Source organism: Manis javanica, chromosome X, assembly GCF_040802235.1.
Source record: "Manis javanica isolate MJ-LG chromosome X, MJ_LKY, whole genome shotgun sequence".
NCBI classification, from domain to species: Eukaryota; Metazoa; Chordata; class Mammalia; order Pholidota; family Manidae; genus Manis; species Manis javanica.
In genome coordinates, this window is record NC_133174.1 from 46,031,644 (window position 1) to 46,054,579 (window position 22,936).

At 36.1% G+C, this 22,936-nt stretch overlaps 1 protein-coding gene across 16 annotated transcripts in view; it reads right to left on the bottom strand.

Annotated features, from left to right (window-relative positions):
- Positions 1-22,936, bottom strand: part of HUWE1 (HECT, UBA and WWE domain containing E3 ubiquitin protein ligase 1) — a 200,872-nt gene that overhangs the window by 113,668 nt on the left and 64,268 nt on the right. For all 16 annotated transcript variants that reach the window (XM_073227659.1, XM_073227656.1, XM_073227658.1 and 13 more), the window contains one exon: positions 1,398-1,460. In XM_073227659.1, coding sequence (XP_073083760.1) covers positions 1,398-1,460 — 63 coding nt within the window. The remainder of the gene's footprint in view (positions 1-1,397; positions 1,461-22,936) is intronic.

Here is a 22,936-nt window from a genome sequence, read left to right on the forward strand (position 1 = left end):
ATAGAATCCTTAGTGTATATCATCACCTTCTGAGGTATTTTACTTAAATTATGCCTCATGGGTATACCTTCACAATTTTTCACATACTCCTTTCCATACCATACTACAGCATTTAAGATATTCAACCAAGACAGTATGAAACAAGCCCTGACAACAAATCCTCTTTAAGTTTAGGGAAGTGATATGAAAAAATAAGATATCAGCATATTCATTAAAATGTATCCTTAAAAGAAACCAGTAGGAGTGGTTGCATCCAGGAAAGATAATTACTGTATACTCCATTATACTCTTAGAATTTAAAAAAATGAACATCTATTAGTTGCTTTTAAAATATACATCATAATCTCATGACATGCCAAACATAAAAAAATAAAAGGTGTGTGATTTCTTAATACAGGCTGGGACCATAATAGGTAACAAACATGCAAGCCTAGTAAAGTGTATCATATTGTTTTGCCCAAGGGGCAAAGAACAAGCTTAATACATATAAGGAGGCTCAGAATTAACCATCTAAAGTTAGATGAAAAATTATTTTTTCAGAATTCCAAATCGAATACCCTTTAAGATTTACATAGCTTTGATAAGTACACAGACAACCATCACCTCCCATATGACCCAATATCCATTCATATAATGCACACTAAACAAAGTATACCAGCTAAGGTGGTAAAGTAATTTGTTCTATTTTATAGTTTTCTGTGACCAGAAAAAGAGCTAGTCTCCTGGAAGAAAAAGGCTTGCTAAGATAAATTCATTAAATTTCATTTCAGCCAACTATCTTATACATAACAAACTGACAAAAGCAGCAGCACATCTGCTGGAAAATACAGTTGCTTCTTGGCAAAGAATTGTTAAAACAAATCCAATTGTGCCTTGTGGTTCCACAGCAATGGTATCAAAGCAGAGGCATAGGTGACCTGATCTCATAATTTCAGCATGAGTGAAAGGTCTGAGGAGGACAGGGCATGAGCGATAAACATGGGACAGAACTTAGAACAGTATAAGTTCTTAATAACCCTAACAGCAGAACTGTTCTTTAAGCATCCCTTCTTAAGTCATGCCGGACTGCCTAGAGTTCCAATAATGCCCTTGAGAGAATGCAAGCAAATGCACATTTTAGGATGTTTCATCATTTCCAAACCAATTCACTAAATGCAGCTTCCTACTCAAGAGCTGGGTATAAATATATAGTGTTTCTGAGATTCTTCATCTACCACCAGCAGAAGGCCAAGCATTTCTTGACAAGGTGTGCTTATGTCTCAAATGATCTCAGGTTCTGCTAAGGTCCTGATGTGATGTGGTAACTCTATAGAGCATGTATTTCACTGTAAAGTAAGACTCAAAAAGAGTCCACACACAGCTCAGCCAAAAGACATCTGTATCCCAAAGTTACTTACCACCATATGTAAGTCTCTGCAACATTCTGCAAGTCCAAAGCCATTCTCTTTTCCACCCCAGCTCTTAGAAAAGGAAAAAAAAAAGTTAAACAGTGCTTAAGGTAGCTTTGCCTATAGAGTACTTTAAGAATGTGGCTTCTCAACACTGAAAACATCCAATGTGATAAAAAGAGGGAGCAAACAGAAGCAAGGATTTAAGATTCAAGGCAAGATGGATGGCCTTAAGGTGATTTCTCCAAAGATATCAATTTCACTGTTCTGTGAGGATGCTACTTTTACATAAGTAACTATTGCAAATGACTGAGTTCCACATGCTTGCTAACAGGTCAGTCTTGTTCAATCTAGACTTCAGTACTGTATTACACTTTCCATGTTCAGCTTGTTCACCTCCCTTACTACAGAGGAATCATGTGCTCTCCAGTCTCTCACTTTTTGACATGAACCAAGCTGCAAAGCAGAAGATTCTGTACTGATTACTACTAGCATACTCTTCTACCACAAAGTCTAAAAAACTCGTCAAGTACTAGCCTCTAAAGTAATGGGTGAGAATGGCTCCACTGTGCACTATTACTGGCTTCTACGTTTGAAACACTAGCCATACAATCTTGCTTAATAACTAGCCTGCATTTTTAACTGCATTTAAGATATCAAGCATTTTTGCCAAATTCATAACTTTCCCAGGGTTGGGGTGGACATTTGTTGAAAATATTCTAGAGTAAATGCACTCAACCAGTAAATGTTTTCTGGGACAAGGCATATAGCTGGGTTAAATAACAAACTGAAAAGTTTGGAAAGAAAGACTGTGGTATGAGATACTTTATGGAATAAGGGCTTTGAAAAACTCCACATAATCCTGGGAATCTAGAAGGCCACGTGTATGCCCAAGGCTGGGCACATTCTCAGAAAAGACTTGAGAAGGTCCTACATTCCCAAACCTCCGACTGACCATCAGGCTCCATGCAAGCCAGAAGCGAAGGCTAAGGCAGAGTTGTAAACTTTCTGGTTGATTGTCATCAAAGATACTGAATACTGACACTGAAGATACTAACATACATGCAGAATCCAGCTGCAAATACTAGGAGATTTTTGTTGTTATTGCTCTAAGACTTTAAGGCAAATCACTAGCTGGACATTAAGCTAACAAAAGAGACTTCAATGGCCACACAAACCAAAGAATTACAAAATCAATTAAAAAATGTCTAAACAAACAACAAATCATAACAACAAACCCTGGGGAGGGGCGAAAATCTGATTACCAGAGTTGCCACTTTATCAAACTGTCCATCACTGAAAAAAAAATTAAGAGGTAAGCAAAGAAACAAGACACTACGAAACATATACAGGAAAGAATTGTAGCAACACAAGGAGTAGTATCAACAAAATAGCCAAATAAGACTTCTCTTGCCCTCAGTGCCACCCACAACTCCACAACAAATTTGGCATCCATCTACAGTTAATAGCGCCTTTGTGGCAGCTAGGAAATACAGCCCCATACATCAAGTGACCCAGGTTCAGCCTCTCTCAGCAGCTGTTATAGGGCTCAAAGAAAACAGTCATAAATGGTCACCCATGATAAAGAACAAAGGTCAAAAGTACTAAAAATAATAATAGCTAAAATAATTTTATTAATGAATACACAACATAAGAAGAGGAAAATTGTGACAGCAAAAACAAAGTAAGGGTGGAAGTAAAGGGTAGTTTTTGTATGTGACCAAAGCTGTTATCAGCTTAAAATAGACTGCTAGAGCTGTAAGATGTTTTATGTAAGGTTCATGGTAATAAACACAAGTCAAAAACCTAGATGAGATACACAAAAAATAAGCAGAGAGGAATCAAAGCATATTACTACGGAAAGTCAACAATTCATAAAGGAAAGTAGCAAGAGAGGAATAAAGGACAAGGAAGATACTAAACAGCCAGAAAACAATTATAAGAGTGCATTACGAAGGCCTTGCCTATCGATGATTACTTTAAATGTAGATCTCATTTTCCAATCAAAAGTCACAGAATGGCTGAAAGGATAAAAAACTAGATCCAACTTCTCTGCTGTCTACAAAAGATGTACTTTAGCTTTAAGGACACACAAAGGCTCAAAGTTAAGAGATGGAAAAAAATATTCTTTTTAAGTAGAACACAAAAGAGAGTAGCTATAGTGAGTTCAGCCAAAACTGATAAACTCAATGTGTTCAACAAGAGACTAAAAAGGTCATTATATACTGATAATAAAGGATCAATTCAAAAAGAATGTAAGAATTGTAAATTATATACACACAATATTGGAGCAACTAAATATATTAAGCAATACTAACAGATCTGAAAGGAGAAATAGACAATACAGTAATACTAGGGGATGTCAATACCCCCAATTCAACAATAGATACTGTTCTGACAGATTGTCAATACGGAAACATTGGACTTGAACTATACTTCTGACACCAATGGACCTACAAGGCACATACAGAACATTCCATCCAACAGCAGCAGAATACACACTCTTCTCAACTGAACATGGAACATTCTCAGAAAGATTGTGTGACAGTCACAAAACAAGTCTTTGCAAATTTAAGAGGACTGAAATCATTCCAAGTATCTTTCTTGATCACAGTAGTAGGAAACCAGAAATCAGTAACAGGAAGAAAACTGGAAATTTCACAGATAAATGAAATTAAACAATATACTTTTGAAGAACCAATGGGTCGAAAGAAGAAATCAAAGGGGAAACTTAAAAACATCTTGACACAAATGAAAATGGAGACACAATATCAAAATTTGGGGGATACACCAAAAGCAGTACTAAAAACAAAGTTTATAAGGATAAACACATACAATTAAGAAATGAGAGATCTCAAATTAAACAACCTAACTTTATACCTCAAGGAACTAGAAAAATAAGAATGAACTAAGCCCAAAATTAGTAGAAGGAAATAACAATAATCAGAGCAGAAATAAATGAAAGAGACCAGAAAAACAATAGAAAAGATCAACTAAAATAAGAGCTGGTTTGTTTGGAAAGAAAAAATAGACAAAACCTCAGCTAGACACAGTATAAAAAGAATGAAGACTCAAATAAAATTGTAAGTGAAAAGACATTATGAATGATACTACAGAGATACAATTAAAATATGAGCTGGATTGAAAAGAAAAAAGACAAAACTTCAGCTAGATACAGAAAAAAAGAATGAACACTCAAAATTGTAAATGAAAAGACATGATTGATACTACAGAGATACAAAGGATAACAGACTATGATGAACAAATTGCCAACAAATTGGTAACACAAACTGGATAACCTAGAAGAATTGGATATAAATTCCTAGAAACATATGGTACAGAGACTGAATCATGAAGAACTAGAAAATATGAACAAATAATGAATAAGGAGATGGAATCAGTAACCAAAATACACCCAACAAAGAAAAATCCCAGAACCAGATAGTGTCCCTGGTGAATGTCACCAAAGATTTAAAAAAGAACACCAATCCTTTTCAAATTCTTACCAAAAACATGAGGAGGAGGGAAGACTTCCAAACTCATTTAATGAGACAAGAATTACCCTGATACCAAAGCCAGGTAAGGACACTAGAAGAAAACAAAACTACAGGCCAGTATCTATGATGAACATAGGTGCAAAAACCATCAGCAAAATACTAGCAAACTGAATTGAACAGCACATCACAATATACCATTTACCAAATAGGATTTATTCTTAGGATGCAAGGTGGGTCAGCACATGAAAATCAATTCATGTGATACATGGCATTAAGAAAATAAAAGACAAAAATCATATCATGTAAATTTAAACAAATGTAAATAAACAGTGAAATAGAAATAAATTTAGCCCAAGGAGGCAAAAGATCTATACACACTGAAAACTATAAAAACACTGATGAAAGAAATTAAAGACAAACAAATGGAAAGACATCCCATGTCCATGGGTCAAATACTAATACTGTGAAAATGTCCATACTACCCAATGCCATCCATAGATTCAATATAATTGCTATCAAAATTCCAATGACATTTTCCAAATAGAAAAAAGTCTTCAAATTGTATGGAACTACGTTAGACCTTGAATAGCTAAAGCAATCCTGAGAAAGAACAACAAACCAAGAGGTATCACATTTCCTGATTCAAAGATTATTACAAAGCTACAGTACTCAAAACAGTATGGTACTGGCATAAAAACACACAGACCAACAGAATAAAGTCAAGAACCCTGAAATAAATCCTCACATGTGGTTGACTATCTGAAAGGGAGCTCAGAATAATCAATGTGGAAAGCATGGTCTCTCTGATAAATGGTGGTGGGAAAACTGTATAACCACATGCAGAAAAATCAAATTAGACCCTTATCTTACACCACTGAAGAAAATGAACTTGAAATGGATTAAAAGACTTCAACATGAGGCCTGAAACCATAAAACTCTTTAAAGAAAACAGGGTACCAGCTCCTTGGCATTACTCTGGGTAATGATTTTTTAATATGACACAAAAGCCCAAGCAACAAAGGCAAAAATAAATAAGAAAACAGCACACTAAAAATCTTCATAGCCAAAGAAAAGAAAATCAACAAAATGAAAAGGCAACTTATGGAATAGGGGAAAATACTTAAAAACCATGTATCTCCTTAGGAAAGACTATCCAAAATTATAAGAACACATACAACTCAATAATACACACACATACACAAATATGTGATTTTAAAGAGAGCAGAGGAACTGAACATTTTCCCAAAGAAATTTTATTATATAAATTAATGTAAATAAATACAGTGAAATACAAATAAATTCAGCCCAATGAGGCAAAAGATCTACACACTCAGCCAACAAGTACATGAAATGGTGCACAATATCACTAATCATAGGGAAATGCAAATCATAATTACAGTGAGGTATCACCTCACACCTGTTAGTATGACTATTACCAAAAAGACAAGAGATAATAAGAAGTACTGGAGAAGATCTGGTGAAAAGGGGACCTTTTTGCACTGTTGGTAGGAATGCTGGTATAGATACTATGGAAAACAGTATGGAGGTTCCTTTAAAAATTAAAAACAGAACTAACATGTGATTCAGGAATTTCAGTTTCAGGTATACATCCAAAGGAAATAAGATCAAGACACTAAAGAGATATTTGCACTCCCATATTTACTGAAACATTATTCACACTATCCAACGTATGCAAACAACCAAAGGTGTCTGTCTATGATCAATAAAAAAGATGTGGTATGTGGGTGTGCACGCATACATACACACACTGGAATATTATTCAGCCATGAGAAAGAAGGAAATCCTACCTTTTGCAACAACATGGATGGACCTTGAGTGCATTCTACTAAGTAAAGTCAAGTCAGATAAAGACAACTGCTGTATTGTTATCACTCATATGTGGAATCTAAAAAGCTGAACTAATAGAAACTGAGAGTAGAATGGTGGTTGCCAGGCATTGTGAAAGATGCTTGCTAAAAGGTACAAATTTCCAGTTATATGATAAATAAGATCTGGGGATCTAATGTACAGCATGGTGGCTACAGTTAACAAAAATACCATATTATATACTTCAAAGTTGCTGAGAGTTCATCTTAAATGTTTTCACCACAAAAAGAAAATGGTAATTATGTGAGGTGATACAGCTGTTAATTAACCCTATTATGGTAATTACATCATTAATAGAAAAGTGTTATGAAATCATTATGTTGTACACCTTAAAACTCACACCATGTAATATGTCAATTATATCTCAATAAAGCTGGAAAGAAATCGATAAAACTGTTCCTAAGAAAGTCCAGACATTGGACTTATTAGGCAAAGACTTTAAACCAACATATAAAATATGCTCAAAGAGCTAAGAAATCATATACAAAGAATTAAAAGAAACCACAAGAATGATGTCTCATAAAATAAAGAATATAAACAAAGAATTAGAGATTTAAAAACAGAAAGCAAATAGAAATTCTGGCTGAAAAGCACAATAACAGAAATGAAAATTTCACCAGAGTGGTTCAACAGAAAATGTAAGCAAAGAGAAGAATGAATCAATGAACCTAGCTAAATATAAACAATGTTAGATGGGAATGTGTATTTACAGATAAAAATAAAGCAGCAAGGGCAATAGGGAGTATAAAGTGTGTTTCAATTTTAAAGTAAGGTATTAGGGAAGACCTTGCTGAGATGGTTGCACTTAAGACTTAAAGAAGATGATGAAGCAAGCCACAGAGATACTAGGAATGTAGCTGTGCAGAGGCCCTGCAGCAACAGTATACATGGCACTATGCAGGAAAGGTAGGGGGCCAGATACCCGGAATGGACTGAGCCTGGGGGAAAGAAATGAGAGGTAACGTTAGAAGTTTGATTTTATGCACATCATAACTGAGGTGTTTATTAGATATCCAGTACAGATTTTTGAGAAGGCAGTAAATACATGAGTTTGAGGTTCAAGGAAAATAGACACAATCTGGGGAGTCAATGGTCCTTAAAACCAAGATACTGGATGAGATCACCTAGAAAGAAAAGAGCTAGAAATGGAGCCCTGAGCCTTTCTAACACTCACAAATTGAGAAGGGAGGCACCAGCCAAGCAGACATAGAAGGTCAGCCATGGAGACTTAGAAGGACCACGAGGGTGGTTTGGAAGCCAAGACCATTGTCCAGTCTTTAAAAATGTTTTTGAAGAATATGTAATGCTGTGAGAAAATACTCACTATAGGTTATTTCCGAGGCAAAAAAAAGCAGAACATGAAAGACAATGTTAACAGTTATTTTTTCTAAATGTGGTGGTTGAGGAATACTGTTAATTTTGTGACAGTTTTCTATACCCTTAATATTTGACACTGAACATGTACTGGTTTTGTAAAAATTCTGAGACAAGTATATTTGAAAATAAATATGGAAGGGTAAAACAAAAAGAACCAATGAATCTGAAGATAGGTTAGAAAGTCTGAAGAGTAATAAAAAAGAGAGAGAGAAGTAAGCAGTGTCTAAGAGATCTGTGGGACTCTATCAAGTATACCAACATGCATAATGGGAGTCCCAGAGGAGAGGAGAGAGAAAAAGGGGCAAAGAAATTATTAAAAGAACTAATGGCCAAAAAGGTCTCAAATTTCACAGAAGACATGAACCTACAAATCTAAGAAATAAGCAGCCCAATGGAAGCCAATAGTATAAAACCAGAGACCCACACAAAGGCACATTACAGTAATACTGTCAAAGGCCAAAAGAAAATCTTGAAAGCAACAAGAGCAAAGTGACTTGTCATGTACAAAGGATGAGATCAACAGCTGATTTCCTATCTTCTCACGATGGAAGCCAGAATGCAGTGGGAAGACATATTCAAATTGCTAAAGGAACTGCCAATTAAGAATTCTCTATCTGGCATAATTATCTTTCAAAAAATGTAGGGAAAGAAATTAAGACATTCACAGATTAAAACTTGAGGGAGTTTTTTGCTACTAGACCTACTTATAAGAAATGCTAAAGTCCTTCAGGCTGAAATTGAAAGGGCATGAGACAGTAACATGACTCCATATGAAGAAATAAAGAACAACTGTATGGTAATAATACAGGATAAACAGAAAAGTCAGTATTACTGTATTCTTTTTCTGTGTGTTTTAAAAGACAATTACATAAAACAATAATTACACACTTATGCTGATGGGCTCAAAATGTAAAAAGAGATGTAATTTGTGGCAACAGCATAAAATGGGGGGAATAGGAGAAAGATTTTGTGTACCATTAAAATGAAGTTGTTATTAATTCAAACTAACTTTTCACTAATTAAGATGTCAGCTGTAATCCACAGGGCAAACATTAGTAACTAGACAAAAGATACACAATAGAAGTCTTGGACACTAAATCAACTGGAACACACACACACACACACACACACACACCAACAGCAGTATACTCTTACACACACACACACAACAGCAGTATACTCTTACACACACACACACACACACACACTCTCACAACAGCAGTATACTCTTTCTTCTCAAGTACATGTAAGAGATTTTTCTGGATAGACCATGTTAAGCCACAAAATAAACTTCAAGAAATTTAGGAAGAATAAAATCATACAAAGTACCTTCGACAATAGTGTAAAAAATAAAAAATCCACACCAGAAGGAAATCTGGAAAATTCAAATACATGGAAGTTAAACAACACACTCTTAATAAACAATGGGTAAAAGAAGAAATCACAAGGGAAATTAGAAAACCCTTGAGATGAATGAAAATACAACATATCCAAACTCATGAGATACACCAAAAACATTGCTTAGAGGGAAATTTACAGCTGTAATTGCCTACATTTTAAAAAAGAGATATTCCAAATCAATAATCTTCCACTGTAAGGAACTAGAAAAAGAACAGCAAACTAAACCCAAAGCAAACAGAAAGGAAATGGTAGAAATTAGAACAGAGATAAACAAAACAGAAAACAGAAAAACAGATCAATGAAACCAATTTGGTTCTTTGAAAAGATCAGCAAAAAAGGACAAACCTTTAGCTAGCGTGGCCAAGAAAAAAAAACTATGTTGTTACTTTCTCTTGTTCTTTCTTTTTAAATATACACATAGAAAGAAGGAACCAGTGAAAGGGGAGAGACTTAAGACAGCTGGCTATTATGGTTCATATTCAATGACATCCAGAACAAGTTACTTGAATTCTCTAATCTTTACCTCAAAATTGAGCTTACCTACAAAAGGTTAAGTAAATGATGTTTACAGTACCTTTTTGAAGATGTTATACGAGATAAGAATATGTAAAGTACAGGGTCCAACATTTATTAAGAACTTAACCCAAACAGTACAAGAAATATTACATAAACTAAGATAATATGATGGCATTATTTGACATTATTTAAAATGTTCACATACAGAAGGCATAAAATCTTATTTTAATATCAAATTCTTCTTTGATGGTGTTTCATTACTGAAAAAAACCATGCCCATCCAAAACAACAAAAAATATATACCTATACTATTTTTCAATGCTTTTAGCTTAAAATACTTAACATTCATTTTTTTATTAAAGTAATATTGATATACACCCTTATGAATGTTTCACAAGAAAAAACAATGTGGTTAGTACATTAAACATGTTATCATGTCCCCCCATATCCTACTGCAGTCACTGCCCAACAGTATAGTAAAATGTCAGTCACTATTGGCCTTCTCCATGCTAGTATTCCCCATGAATGCCCCCACACCATGTATACCAATTATAATACTCCTCAATGTCCTTCTCCCTCCCTCCCCCACTCCTCTCCTTTGCAAAATCTAGTCCCTTCCTGGAGTCTGTGGAACTCTTCCTGTTTTGCTCCTTCAGTGTTGCTTCGTTGTTATACTCCACAAATGAGGGAAATCATTTGGTAGTTGTCTTTCTCTGCCTGGCTTATTTCACTGGGCATAATATCCTTCAGCTCCATCCATGTTGTGGCAAATGGTAGGATATGTCTCTTTCTTATGGCTGAATAGTATTCCATTATGAATATGCACCACGTCTTTATCAATTCATCTACTGATGGACACTTAGGTTCTTCCATATCTTGGCTATTGTAAAAAGTGCTGCGATAAATGTACAGGTGCATATGTCTTTTTAAATCTGAGAAATTATGTTCTTTGGGTGATTCCTAGTAGAAGAATTCCCAGGTCAAATGGTATTTCCATTTTTGGTTTTTTGAGGAAGCTCCATATTGCTTTCCACAATGGTTGAATTAGCTTACATTCCCACCAGCAGAGTAGGAGGGTCCCGTTTCTCCACATTCTCAACAGCATTTGTTGTTCTCAGTCTTTTTGATACTGGCCATCCTAACTGGTGTGAGGAGATATCTCACTGTGGTTTTAATTTGCATTTCCTAGATAATTAGTGATGTGGGGCATCTTTCATGTGCCTGTTGGCCATCTGAATTTCTTCTTTGGAAAACTGTCTGTTCATATCCTATGCCCATGTTTTAATCAGGTTATTTAATTTTTTGGTAGTGAGGTGTGTGAGTTCTTTATATATTTTGGATGTTAAACCCTGCTTGGATATGTCATTGACAAATATATTCTCCCATAGTGTAGGATGCCTTTTTGTTCTGTTGATGGTGCCCTTTGCTGTACAGAAGGTTTTTAGTTTGATATAGTTCCATGTGTTCATTTTTGCTTTTGTTTCCCTTGCTCGAGGAGATGCATTCAGAAAAAAGTTGCTCATGTATATACTCAATTTTTGCTTGTGTTATCTTCTAAGAGTTTAATGGTTTCATGACTTACATTCAGGTCTTTGATCCACTTCAAATTTCCTTTTGTGAATGGGGATAGATAATAATCCAGTTTCATTCTCTTGCATGCAGCTATCCAGTTTTGCCACCACCAGTTGTTGAAGAGGCTGTCATTTCCCCATTGTATGTCCATGGCTCCTTTATCATATATGAATTGACCATACATGGTTGGGTTTATATCTGGGCTCTCTAGTCTGTGCATTGACCTATGGGTCTCTGCTTGTGACCGTACCAAATTCTCTTGATTACTGTGGCGTTTAGTAGAGCTAGAAGTCAGGGAGGGTAATCCCCCCAGATTTATTCATCCTTGTCAGGATTGCCATGGCTATTCTGCGTCTTTTGTCGTTCCACATGAATTTTAAAACTATTTGCTCTACTTCACTGAAGAATGCTGTTGGTATTTTGATAGGGATTGCATTGAATCTCTAGATTGCTTTAGGGAGGATGGCCATTTTGACAATATTAATTCTTTCTATCCATGAGCACAGGATGTGTTTCCATTTATTGGTATCTTCTTTAATTTCTCTCATGAGTGTCTTGTAGTTTTCAGAGTATAGGTCTTTCACTTTCTGGGTTAGGTTTATTCCTAGGTATTTTACTCGTTTTGATGCAACTGTGAATGGAATTGTTTTCCTAATTTCTCTTTCTGTTAGTTCATCATTAGTGAATAGGAATGCAACAGATTTCTGTGTATTAATTTTGTATCTGGCAACTTTGCCGAATTCAGATATTAGCTCTACTAGTTCTGGAGTAGATTCTTTAGGGTTTTTATGTACAATATCATGTCATCTACAAACAGTTACAGTTTGACTTCTACTTTACCAATCTGGATTCCTGTTATATCTGTGTTGTTTGATTGTTGTGGCTAGGACCTACAGTACTATGTTGAATAAAAGCAGGGAGAGTGGGCATCCTTGTCTTGTTCCTGATATTAGAGGAAAAGGTTTCAGCTTCTCACTGTAAAGTATGATGTCGGCTGTGGGTCTGTCCTATATAGCTTTTATTATGTTGAGATAATATACCCTATACCCATTTTGTTGAGTTTTTATCATGAATGGATGTTGAATTTTGTTGAATGTTTTTTCAGCATCTAGAGAGGATTATGTGTTTTTTTTCCTTCTTTTTGCTGATGTGGTGTATGATGGTGATGGATTTTCAAATATTTTACCATCCTTGCATCCCTGGAATAAATCCTATTTGATCATGATGGATGACCTTGCCGATGTATTTTTGAATATGCTTTGCTAATATTATTGTTGAGTATTTTTGCATCTATGTTCATCAGGGATATTGGTCTGTAATTTTCTTTTTTGTGGTGTCTTTCCCTGGTTTTGGTATTAGGGTGATGCTGGCCTCACAGAATTGAGTTTGGAAGTATTTCCTCCAATTCCACTTTTTGGGAAACTTTAAGGAGGATGGGTATTAGGTGTTCACTAAATGTTTGATAAAATTCAGCAGTGAGGCCATCGGTTGCAGGAGTTTTTTTTTTATCTTAGGTAGTTTTCTGATTACCAATTCAATTTCGTTGTTAGTACTTGGTCTCCAGATTCTTTGTTTTTTTTTGTGGGTCAGCCTTGGAATGTTTTATTTTTCAAGAAAGTTGTCCATTTCTTCTAGGTTACCAAGTTTGTTAGTGTATAATTTTTCATAGTATTCTCTAATAATTCTTTGTATTTCTGTGGTGTCCGTAGTGATTATTCCTTTCACATTTCTGATTCTGTTTGTGTGTAGACTCTCTTTTTTTTGATAAACCTGGTTTGCGGTTTATCTATTTTGTTCATTTTCTCGAAGAACGAGCTCCCGTTTTCACTGATTGTTTATATTGTTTTATTCTTCTAGACTTTATTTCTGCTCTAATCTTATTATGTCCCTCCTTCTACTGACTTACGGCCTCACCTGTTCTTCTTTCTCTAGTTTCGTTAATTTTGAGTTTAGACTGTTCATATGCGATTGCTCTTCTTTCCTGATGTAGGCCTGTATTGCAATATACTTCCCTCTTATCACTTGCCTTCACTACACCCCAGATTTTGCGGTGTTGTTATTGTTGTCATTTGTCTCCATATATTGCTTGAACTCTTTTTATTTGATCATTGATATAGTAATTATTTAGGAGCATGTTGTTAACCCTCCATGTTTTTGTGGGCTTTTTAATTTTCTTTGTGTTATTTATTTCTAGTTTCACATCTTTGTGGTCTGGGAAGCTGCTTGGCAAAATTTCAATCTTTCTGAATTTACTAAGGCTCTTTTTGTGGCCTAGTATATGATCTACTCTTGAAAATGTTCCATGTGCACTTGAAAAGAATGTATATTCTGCTGCTTTTGGTTGTAGAGTTCTGTAGATGTCTGTTAGCTCCATCTGTTCTAATGTGTTGTTCAGTGCCTCTGTATCCTTATTTTCTGTCTGGTTGATCTGTCCTTTGGAGTGACTGGAGCGTTGAAGTCCCCTAGAATTTTTATGCATTACATTCTATTTCCCCTTTTAATTCTGTATTAGTTTCTCATACGTAGGTGCACCTCTGTTGGGTGCACAGATGTTTATAATGGTTATATCCTCTGGTTGGACTGACCCCTTTATCAATATGTAATGTCCTTCTTTGTCTCTTGTGACTTTGTTTTAAACTCTATTTTTGTCTAAGTACTGCAAAACCTGCTTTTTCTATTAGTTGCATGAAATATCTTTTTCCATCCCTTCACTTTTAGTGTGTGTATGTCTCTGTATTTGAAGTGAGTCTCTTGGAGGCAGCACATAGTTTGGGTATAGTTTTTTTAACCACTCAGTGACACTATGTCTTTTGATTGGTGCATTCAGACCATTTACATTTAGGGTGATTATTGACAGGTATGTACTTATTGCCATTGCAGGCTTTAGATTTGTGGTTACCAAAGGTTCAAGGTTAACTTCCATACTATGTAAGAGTCTAACTTAACTCACTTAGTATGCTATTACAAACGTAATATATAGGTTCTTTTTATACCTCCTTCTTTCTTTCTTCCTCCATTCTTTATATATTAGGTATATTCTGTACTCTTTGTCTATCCATTTTTATAACCTCTGGTGACAGCTATTTGACCTTAGGAACACGTAACTCTATACCAGTCCCTCCAAAATACACTGTAGAGATGGTTTGAGGGAGCTAAATACTCAACTTTTGCTTATATGGAAATTATTTAATCCCTCCTTCAAATTTAAATGATAATCTTGCCAGATAGATTTTTGGTGTAAGGCGCTTCTGCTTCATTGAATTAAATATAACATGCCACTCCATTCTGGCCTGTAAGGTTTCTGCTGAGAAGTCTGATGATAGCCTGATGGGTTTTCCTTTGTATGTGATTTTATTTCTCTACCTGGCTACCTTCGTTTTTAAAATTAAGGTATGACTGACATACACTTTTATGAAGGTTTCACATGAGAAAACAATGTGGTTGCTACATTTACCCATATTATGAAGACCCCCCACATACCCCAATGCAGTCTCTGTCCATCAGTGTAGTAAGATGCCACAGATTCAGTTTGCCTTATCTGTGCTACAGTTTTCCCAATGATCCCCCAAACCTTGTATACTAAACATAACACCCCTCAATCTCCTTCTCCCTCCCTCAGCACCCGCTTTCCCACACCCATCGCATTTGGTAACCTCTAGTCCCTTCTTGGAGCCTGTAGCTTTTTTGTTCCTTCAGTTTTGCTTCTATGTTACACTCCGCAAATGAGGGAAATCATTTGGTAGTAGTCTTTCTCCACCTGGCTCATTTCACTGACAATATCATCCTCCAGCTCCATCCATGTTGTTGCAAATGGTAGGATTTTTTTTTCATATGGCTGAGCAGTAGTCCATTGTATATATGGTACCACTTTTTTTTAATCCATTCATCTACTGATGGACACTTAGGTTGCTTCCATATCTTGACTACTGTAAAGAGTGCTAAATAAACATAGGGGTGCATATGTCTTTTTGAGTCTGAGAAGTTGTATTCCTTGGGTAAATTCCAAGGAGTGGGATTCCTGGGTAAAATGGTATTTCTATTTTGAGTTTTTTAAGGAACCTCCATACTGTTTTCCACAAAGGTTGAACTAGTTTACATACCCACCAGCAGTGTAGGAGGGTTCCCCTTTCTCCACATCCTTGTCAGCATTTGCTGTTCTTAGTCTTTTCAATGCTGGCCATCTTTATTGGTGTAAGGTGATACGTCATTGTGGTTTTAATTTGCATTTCCCTGATGATTAGAGATGTAGAACATCTTTTCACATGCCTGTTGGCCAACTGAATTTCCTCTTTGGAGAATTTTCTGTTCATATCCTCTGCCCACTTTTTGACTGGGTTATTTGCTTTTTGGGTGTTGAGACGTGTGAGTTCTTAAAATATTTTGGATGTTAACCCATTGTCAGATATGCCATTTACAAATATATTCTCCCATACTGTAGGATGCCTTTTTGTCCTGTTGATAGTTTCCTTTGCTGTACAGGAACATTTTAGTTTGATGTAGTCCAATGTGTACATTTTTGCTTTTGCTTCCCTTAATCAAGGAAATGCGTTCAGGAAGAAATTCCTTATCCTTATACTCAGGATATTTTTGCCTATGTTGTCTTCTAAGAGTTTTATGGTTTCATGACTTACATTCAGGTTTTTAATCCATTTTGAGTTTACTTTTGGGTATGGGGTTAAGCAATAATCCAGTTTCATTGTCTTGCATGTAGCTGTCCAGTTTTGCCAACACCAGCAGTTGAAGAGGCTGTCATTTCCCAATTGTATGTCCATGGCTCCTTTATGATATATTAATTGACCATATACAGTTGGGTTTATATCAGGGCTCTCTAGTCTGTTCCATTGGTGTACAGTTCTGTTCTTGTGCCAGTATCAAATTGTCTTGATTACTGTGGCTTCGTAGTAGAGCTTGAAGTTGGGTAGGATAATCCCCCCAGCTTCATTCTTCCTTCTCAGGATTGCTTTTGCTGTCCAGGGTCTTTTGTAGTTCCACAAGAGTTTTAGAGTTATTTGCTCTAGTTCACTGAAGAATGCTGTTGGTATTTTGATATTAATTGCACTGAATCTGTAGATTGCTAAATTTAGGCAGGATGGCTTTTTTTACAAAATTAATTCTGCCTATCTATGAGAATGGGATATGTTTCCATTTATTGGTATCTTCTTTAATTCTCTCGAGTGTCTTATAGTTTTCAGAGTACAGGTATTTCACATCCTTGGTTAGGTTTATTCCTAGGTATTTTATTCTTTTGGATGCAATTGTGAATGGACTTGTTTTCCTGATTTCTCTGTCTGCTAGTTCATCATTAGTGTTTAGGAATGGAACAGATTTCTGTGTATTAATTTTGTATCCCGCCACTTTGTTGAATTCAGATATTCAATCTAGTAGTTTTGGAGTGGATTCTTTAGGGTTTTTTATGTACAATATCATGTCATATGCAAACAGGGACAGTTTAACTTCTTCCTTGCCAATCAGGATCCCTTTTATTTCTTTGTGGTGTCTGATTGCCGTGGCTAGAACCTCCAGTACTATGCTGAATAAAAGTGTGTAGAGTGGGCATCCTTCTCTTGTTCCCGATCTTAAAGGAAAAGCTTTCGTCTTCTCACCGTTAAGTATTATGATGGCAGTGGGTTCGTCATATATAGCCTTTATTATGTTGAGGTACTTGCCCTCTATACCCATTTTGTTGAGTTTTTACCATGAATGGATGTTGAATTTTGTCAAATGCTTTTCAGATAATCATGTGGTTTTTGTCCTCTTTTTGTTGATGTGGTGGATGATGCAGATGGATTTTCGAATGTTACACCATCCTTGCATCCCTGGAATAAATCCTACATCTATTTTTGAATTCATTTTGCTAATATTTTGTTGTTTTTGCATCTATGTTCATCAGGGATACTGGACTGTATTTTTCTTTTCTTCGTGATGTCTTTGCCTGTTTTTGGCATTAGAGTGATCCTGGCATTGTAGAATGTGTTTGGAAGTTATTCCCTCTTTTTCTACTCTTTGGAAAACGTTAAGGAGGATGGGTATTAGGTCTTCACTAAATGTTTAATAAAATTCAGCGGTGAAGCCATCTGGTCCAGGGTTTTCTTCTTAGGTAGAGTTTTGATTACCAATTCAATTTTGTTGCTGGTAATTGGTCTGTTCGGATTTTGTTTCTTTGTGGGTCAGCTTTGAAAGGTTGTATTATTCAAGAAAGTTGTCCATTTCTTCTAGGTTATCTAGTTTGTTAGCATATAATTTTTCATACTATTCTCTAATAATTCTTTATATTTCTCTGGTGTCAGTAGTGATTTTTCCTTTCTCATTTCTGATTCTGTTTATGTGTTTAGACTTTTTTTTTCTTGATAAGTCTCGTTAGGGGTTTATCTATTTTGTTTTCTCGAAGGACCAACTCTTGCTTTATTGATTGTTTCTATTGTTATAGTCTTGATTTTATTTATTTCTGCTATTATCATTACTATATCCCTCCTTTTACTGATTTTGGGTCTCATGTGCTCCTTCTCTAGTTTTGATAATTCTGAGTTTACAGTGTTCATATGGGATTGCTCTTCTTTCCTGAGGTAGGCTTGTATTGCAATATACTTTTGTCTTTCCACCGCCTTCGCTGTTTCCCACAGGTTTTGTGGGGTTGAGTTATTGCTGTCATTTGTCTACATATATTGCTTGATATCTCTTTTTATTTGGTCATTGATCCACTAGTTATTTAGGAGCATATTCTTAAGCCTCCATGTGTTTGTGTGCTTTTTCATTTTCTTAGTGTAATTTATTTCTAGTTTCATACCTTTGAGGTCTGTGAAACTGGTTGGTACAATTTCAATCTTTCTGACTTTACTGAGGCTGTTTTAGTGGCCTAGTATATGATCTATTCTTGAAAATGCTCCATGTGCACTTGAAAAGAATGTGTATTCTGCTGCTTTTGGGTGTAGAGTTCTCTAGATGTCTGACAGGTTTATCGGTTCTAATGTGTTGTTCAGTGCCTCTGCCTCCTTACTTATTTTCTGTCTGGTTGATCTGTCCTTCAGAGCAAGTGCAGTGTTGAAGTCTCTTAGAATGAATGCATTGCATTCTATTTCCCCTTTTAATTGTTAATATTTGTTTCACATGTGTAGGTGCTCCAGTGTTGGGCGCATGGATATTTAAAATGGGTATATCTTCCTGTTGGGTTGACCCCTTAATCATTACGTAATGTCCTTCTTTGTCTCTTGCAACTTTCTTTGTTTTGAAGTCTATTTTGTCTGATACAAGTACTGCAAGTCCCGCTTTTTTCTCCCTATTAGTTGTGTGAAAAGATATTTTTCAATCCCTTCACTTTTTTAGTCTGTGTATGTCTTTGTGTTTAAAGTGCATCTCTTGTAGGCAGACTACAGATGGGTCTTGTTTTCTTACACATTCAGTGACTCTGTCGCTTGATTGGTGCATTCAGTCCATTTACATTTAGGGTGTTTATCGATAGGTATGTACTTATTGCCATTGCACACTTTAGATTCATGGTTACCAAAGGTTCAAGGTTAAGTTCCTTACTTTCTAAAGACTAACTCAAGTCACTTAATATGCTATTACAAACACAATCTAAAGATTCTTTTTTTCCTTTTTCTTCCTCCTCCATTCTTCATATATTAGGTATATTTTGTACTCTTCGTCTCTCCCTTCACTGACTTTGGGGATAGTTGATTTAATTTTGCATTTGCTTAGTAATTAACTGTTCTACATTCTTTACTGTGGTTTTATTACCTCTGTTGACACACATTAAACCTTAGGAACATTTCCATCTATAGGAGTCCCTCCCAAATACAATGTAGAGAGATGGTTTGTAACAGGTATATTCTCTCATAGTTATCAGAGAAATGCAAATTAAAACCACAATGAGATATCACCTCACACCAGTAAGGATAGCTGCCATCCAAAAGACAAACAACAACAAATGTTGGTGAGGCTGTGGAGAAAGGGGAACCCTCCTACACTGCTGGTGGGAATGTAAATTAGTTCAACCATTGTGGAAAGCAGTATGGAGGTTCCTCAAAATGCTCAAAGTAGACTTACCATTTGACCCAGGAATTCCACTTCTAAGAATTTACCCTAAGGATGCAGCACTCCAGTTTGAAAAAGGCAGATGCACCCCTATGTTTATCACAGCACTATTTACAATAGCCAAGAAATGGAAGCAACCTAAGTGTCCATCAGGAGATGAATGGATAAAGAAGATGTGGTACATATAGACAATGGAATATTATTCAGCCATAAGAAGAAAACAAATCCTACCATTTGCAACAACATGGATGGAGCTGGAGGGTATTATGCTCAGTGACATAAGCCACGCGGAGAAAAACAAACACCAAATTATTTCACTCATCTGTGGAGTATAAGAACAAAGGAAAAACTGAAAGAACAAAACAGCAGCAGAATCACAGAACCCAAGAATGGACTAACAGTTACCAAAGGGAAAGAGACTGGGGAGAATGGGAGGGTAGGGAGGGATAAGGGCGGGGAAGAAGAAAGGAGGTATTATGATTAGCATGTATAATGTGGGGGGTGGGGTAAAGGGGAGGGCTTTGCAACACAGAGAAGACAAGTAGTGATTCTACAACATCTTACTATGTTGATGGACAGTGACTGTAATGGGGTTTGTGGGGGGGACTTGGGGTAGGGCAGAGCCTAGTAAACATAATGTTCTTCAAAAAAATAAAAATTAATTAAAAAAATTTCTCTCAGCTTTTGCTTATATGGAAATAGTTTAATCCCTCCTTCAAAGTTAAATGATAATCTTGCCAGATTAAGTATTCTTGGTTCGAGGTCTTTCTGCTTCATTGCATTAAATACATCATGCCACTGCCTTCTGGCCTGTAGGGTTTCTGCTGAGAACTCTGATGATAGCCTGATGGGCTTTCCTTTGTATGTGATCTTATTTTTCTCTCTGACTGCTTTTAATAGTCTGTCCTTATTGCTGATCTTTGCTATTTTAATTACTATTTGTCTTGGTGTTGTCTTCCTTGGGTCCCTTGTGTTGGGAGATCTGTGCACATCCATGATTAGGCTTGAGAGACTGTCTGCTTCCCCAGACTGGGGAAGTTTTCAGCAATTACCTCCTCAAAGACACTTTCTATTCCTTTTACTCTCTTCTTCTTGTACCCCTATAATGCGAATATTTTTCAGTTTGGATTGGTCACACAGTTCTCTCAATATTCTTTCATTCTCAGAGATCCTTTTTTTTCTCTGTGCCTCAGCTTCTTTGTATTCCTCTTCTCTAATTTCTATTTCACTTTTTGTGTCCTCAGCCATATCTAATCTGCCTTTAATACCCTCCATAGTGCTCTTCAATGACTGGATCTCTGACCAGAATTCATTCCTGAGTTCTTGAATATTTTTCTGTACCTCTATGAACATGTTAATGATTTTTATTTTGAAATCCCTTTTAGGAGATTCATGAAGTCGATTTAATTTGAATCTTTCTCAGGTGTTATATTCATAATTTTACTTTGAACCAGGTTTCCTTGGCATTTCATATTTGTATATGGCGTCCTCCAGTGCCCAGAAGCTCTACTCTCTGGAGCTGCTCAGCCCCTGAAGCAATGTCAGGGGTCACAGGGAGCAGTATTGGTGCCTGGGGCAAGGAAAGAGCTGTTTCCTGCTTCCTGTCTGCTATGCCTGCCTCCACTGCCAGAACCCATTTGTCGAGCACACAGGTATAAGCCTCTATTCTTTGCGTTTGTAGTTGCTCTAGATGGGGCTTACTTCTGGCTGGTCTGACATCAGGGTAGAGTTTGTCTGTTTACGAGCCAGGTAGGGCTGGCCAGGAGAAAGGCACAGCAGGCTGCATATCACAGTAGGGGGCCAGGAGCTGCGTAGCCAGCCAGGGGGATGGAGGACCTGAAGATTGTGAAAGTTCCCAACCCTGTTCTGTGCGGTCTGCAATTTCCCCCAGGTTTACGCAGTCTGGTGCAGCCTTCTTTCCTGTTGCTCTTTCAGGATTAGTTGTATTAATTATATTTTCATACTATACGTGGTTTTAGGAGGTCTCTGTCTCCCCTCTCACGCTGCCGTCTTTAATCATCAACATTCAGTTTTTAATACACCTTAATTTTACTTTGCTGAGATAGGATCAACCTTACTTACCTTTGAATAGCTAGCTAGTTGTTATGATATTATTTATTGAATAATTCAGCCTTTTCCTGCTTACCTGAAATGCTATCTTTACTATGAATTAAATTCTTATGTGTTGGATCTGTTTCCAAAAACTTTTGACTGGTCAATTCCAGTGTTAATACCACAGTATTTTCATTTTCATAGCTTTATAAAAAGTTTAACACCTAATAGGAAATATATTTCCTCATTCCATTTTCAATATTTTCTTGGCTATTCCCAGGACTTCCAGTTAAGAAATACGGAATTTCTGAAACCTCCGAAATAATGGATATAAACACCTGACGTCACAGAGAAGAGTCAGATAAGTAAAAGCAAGGATCTGAGTTTGCAAGGCAGAATAAGCCTGAAAGGTGTACATCTTCACCATTATTTTGTTTCTTCTGTTCTTACAACTAATAGTTTTAGAGTATTTACTTCTGTTACTACCATCACAGAATCTTTCATTCCATCTTTTGTGATGTAATAAACATCAAGCACCTATGACTAGACAAGTGTGGTAAGCTGGGATGCTTAAAAGACCATGTGAAGCCAACCTTGACTCATGAAAGCCAGTGATACTGTGACATTTACATCACCATCATATTCAGTACAAAAATATCTTATAAAATTATGTAAAGTTAATATGGAAAATCAGCGATGCTAGTACATTAAGTGAAGGATATAAAATTATGCATACCACATGTTGTTATGTAAAGAAATATGCATAAAGACCAATATACCAAAATGCTAAGAATACACAATTATGATAAATTTTCTTCTGTACACTTCAAATTTTTAAAAATACTGAGCACATATTTTTATATTGAAGTTTGTTTTGCAGTCAACAAGATACATCTATGGAATGTTTAAGATTCTAATATACTTATTAGTTCATACTACTCAGAGTAAACTAGTTCTTTGTCCTTTTTATTATGCACATGTATCTCAACTACCATGCAAGCTTTTTAAAGAAAAGAACCTGTTTTATGCTACATCCAGCACAGGGTTGGTTATATGCTTCCTGAATGGTTTCAACTGTAAGGTTTGGATGTCAATTCAGGAGCCAGGTCTCAGGCTGACAGCGAGGTTTGGAGGTTTAGAATAAAAACCCTGATCAAGCAACCCTAAACTCCTAAAAACAGAACAGCAATTACATTTCACAGTTTATCAGGGGCT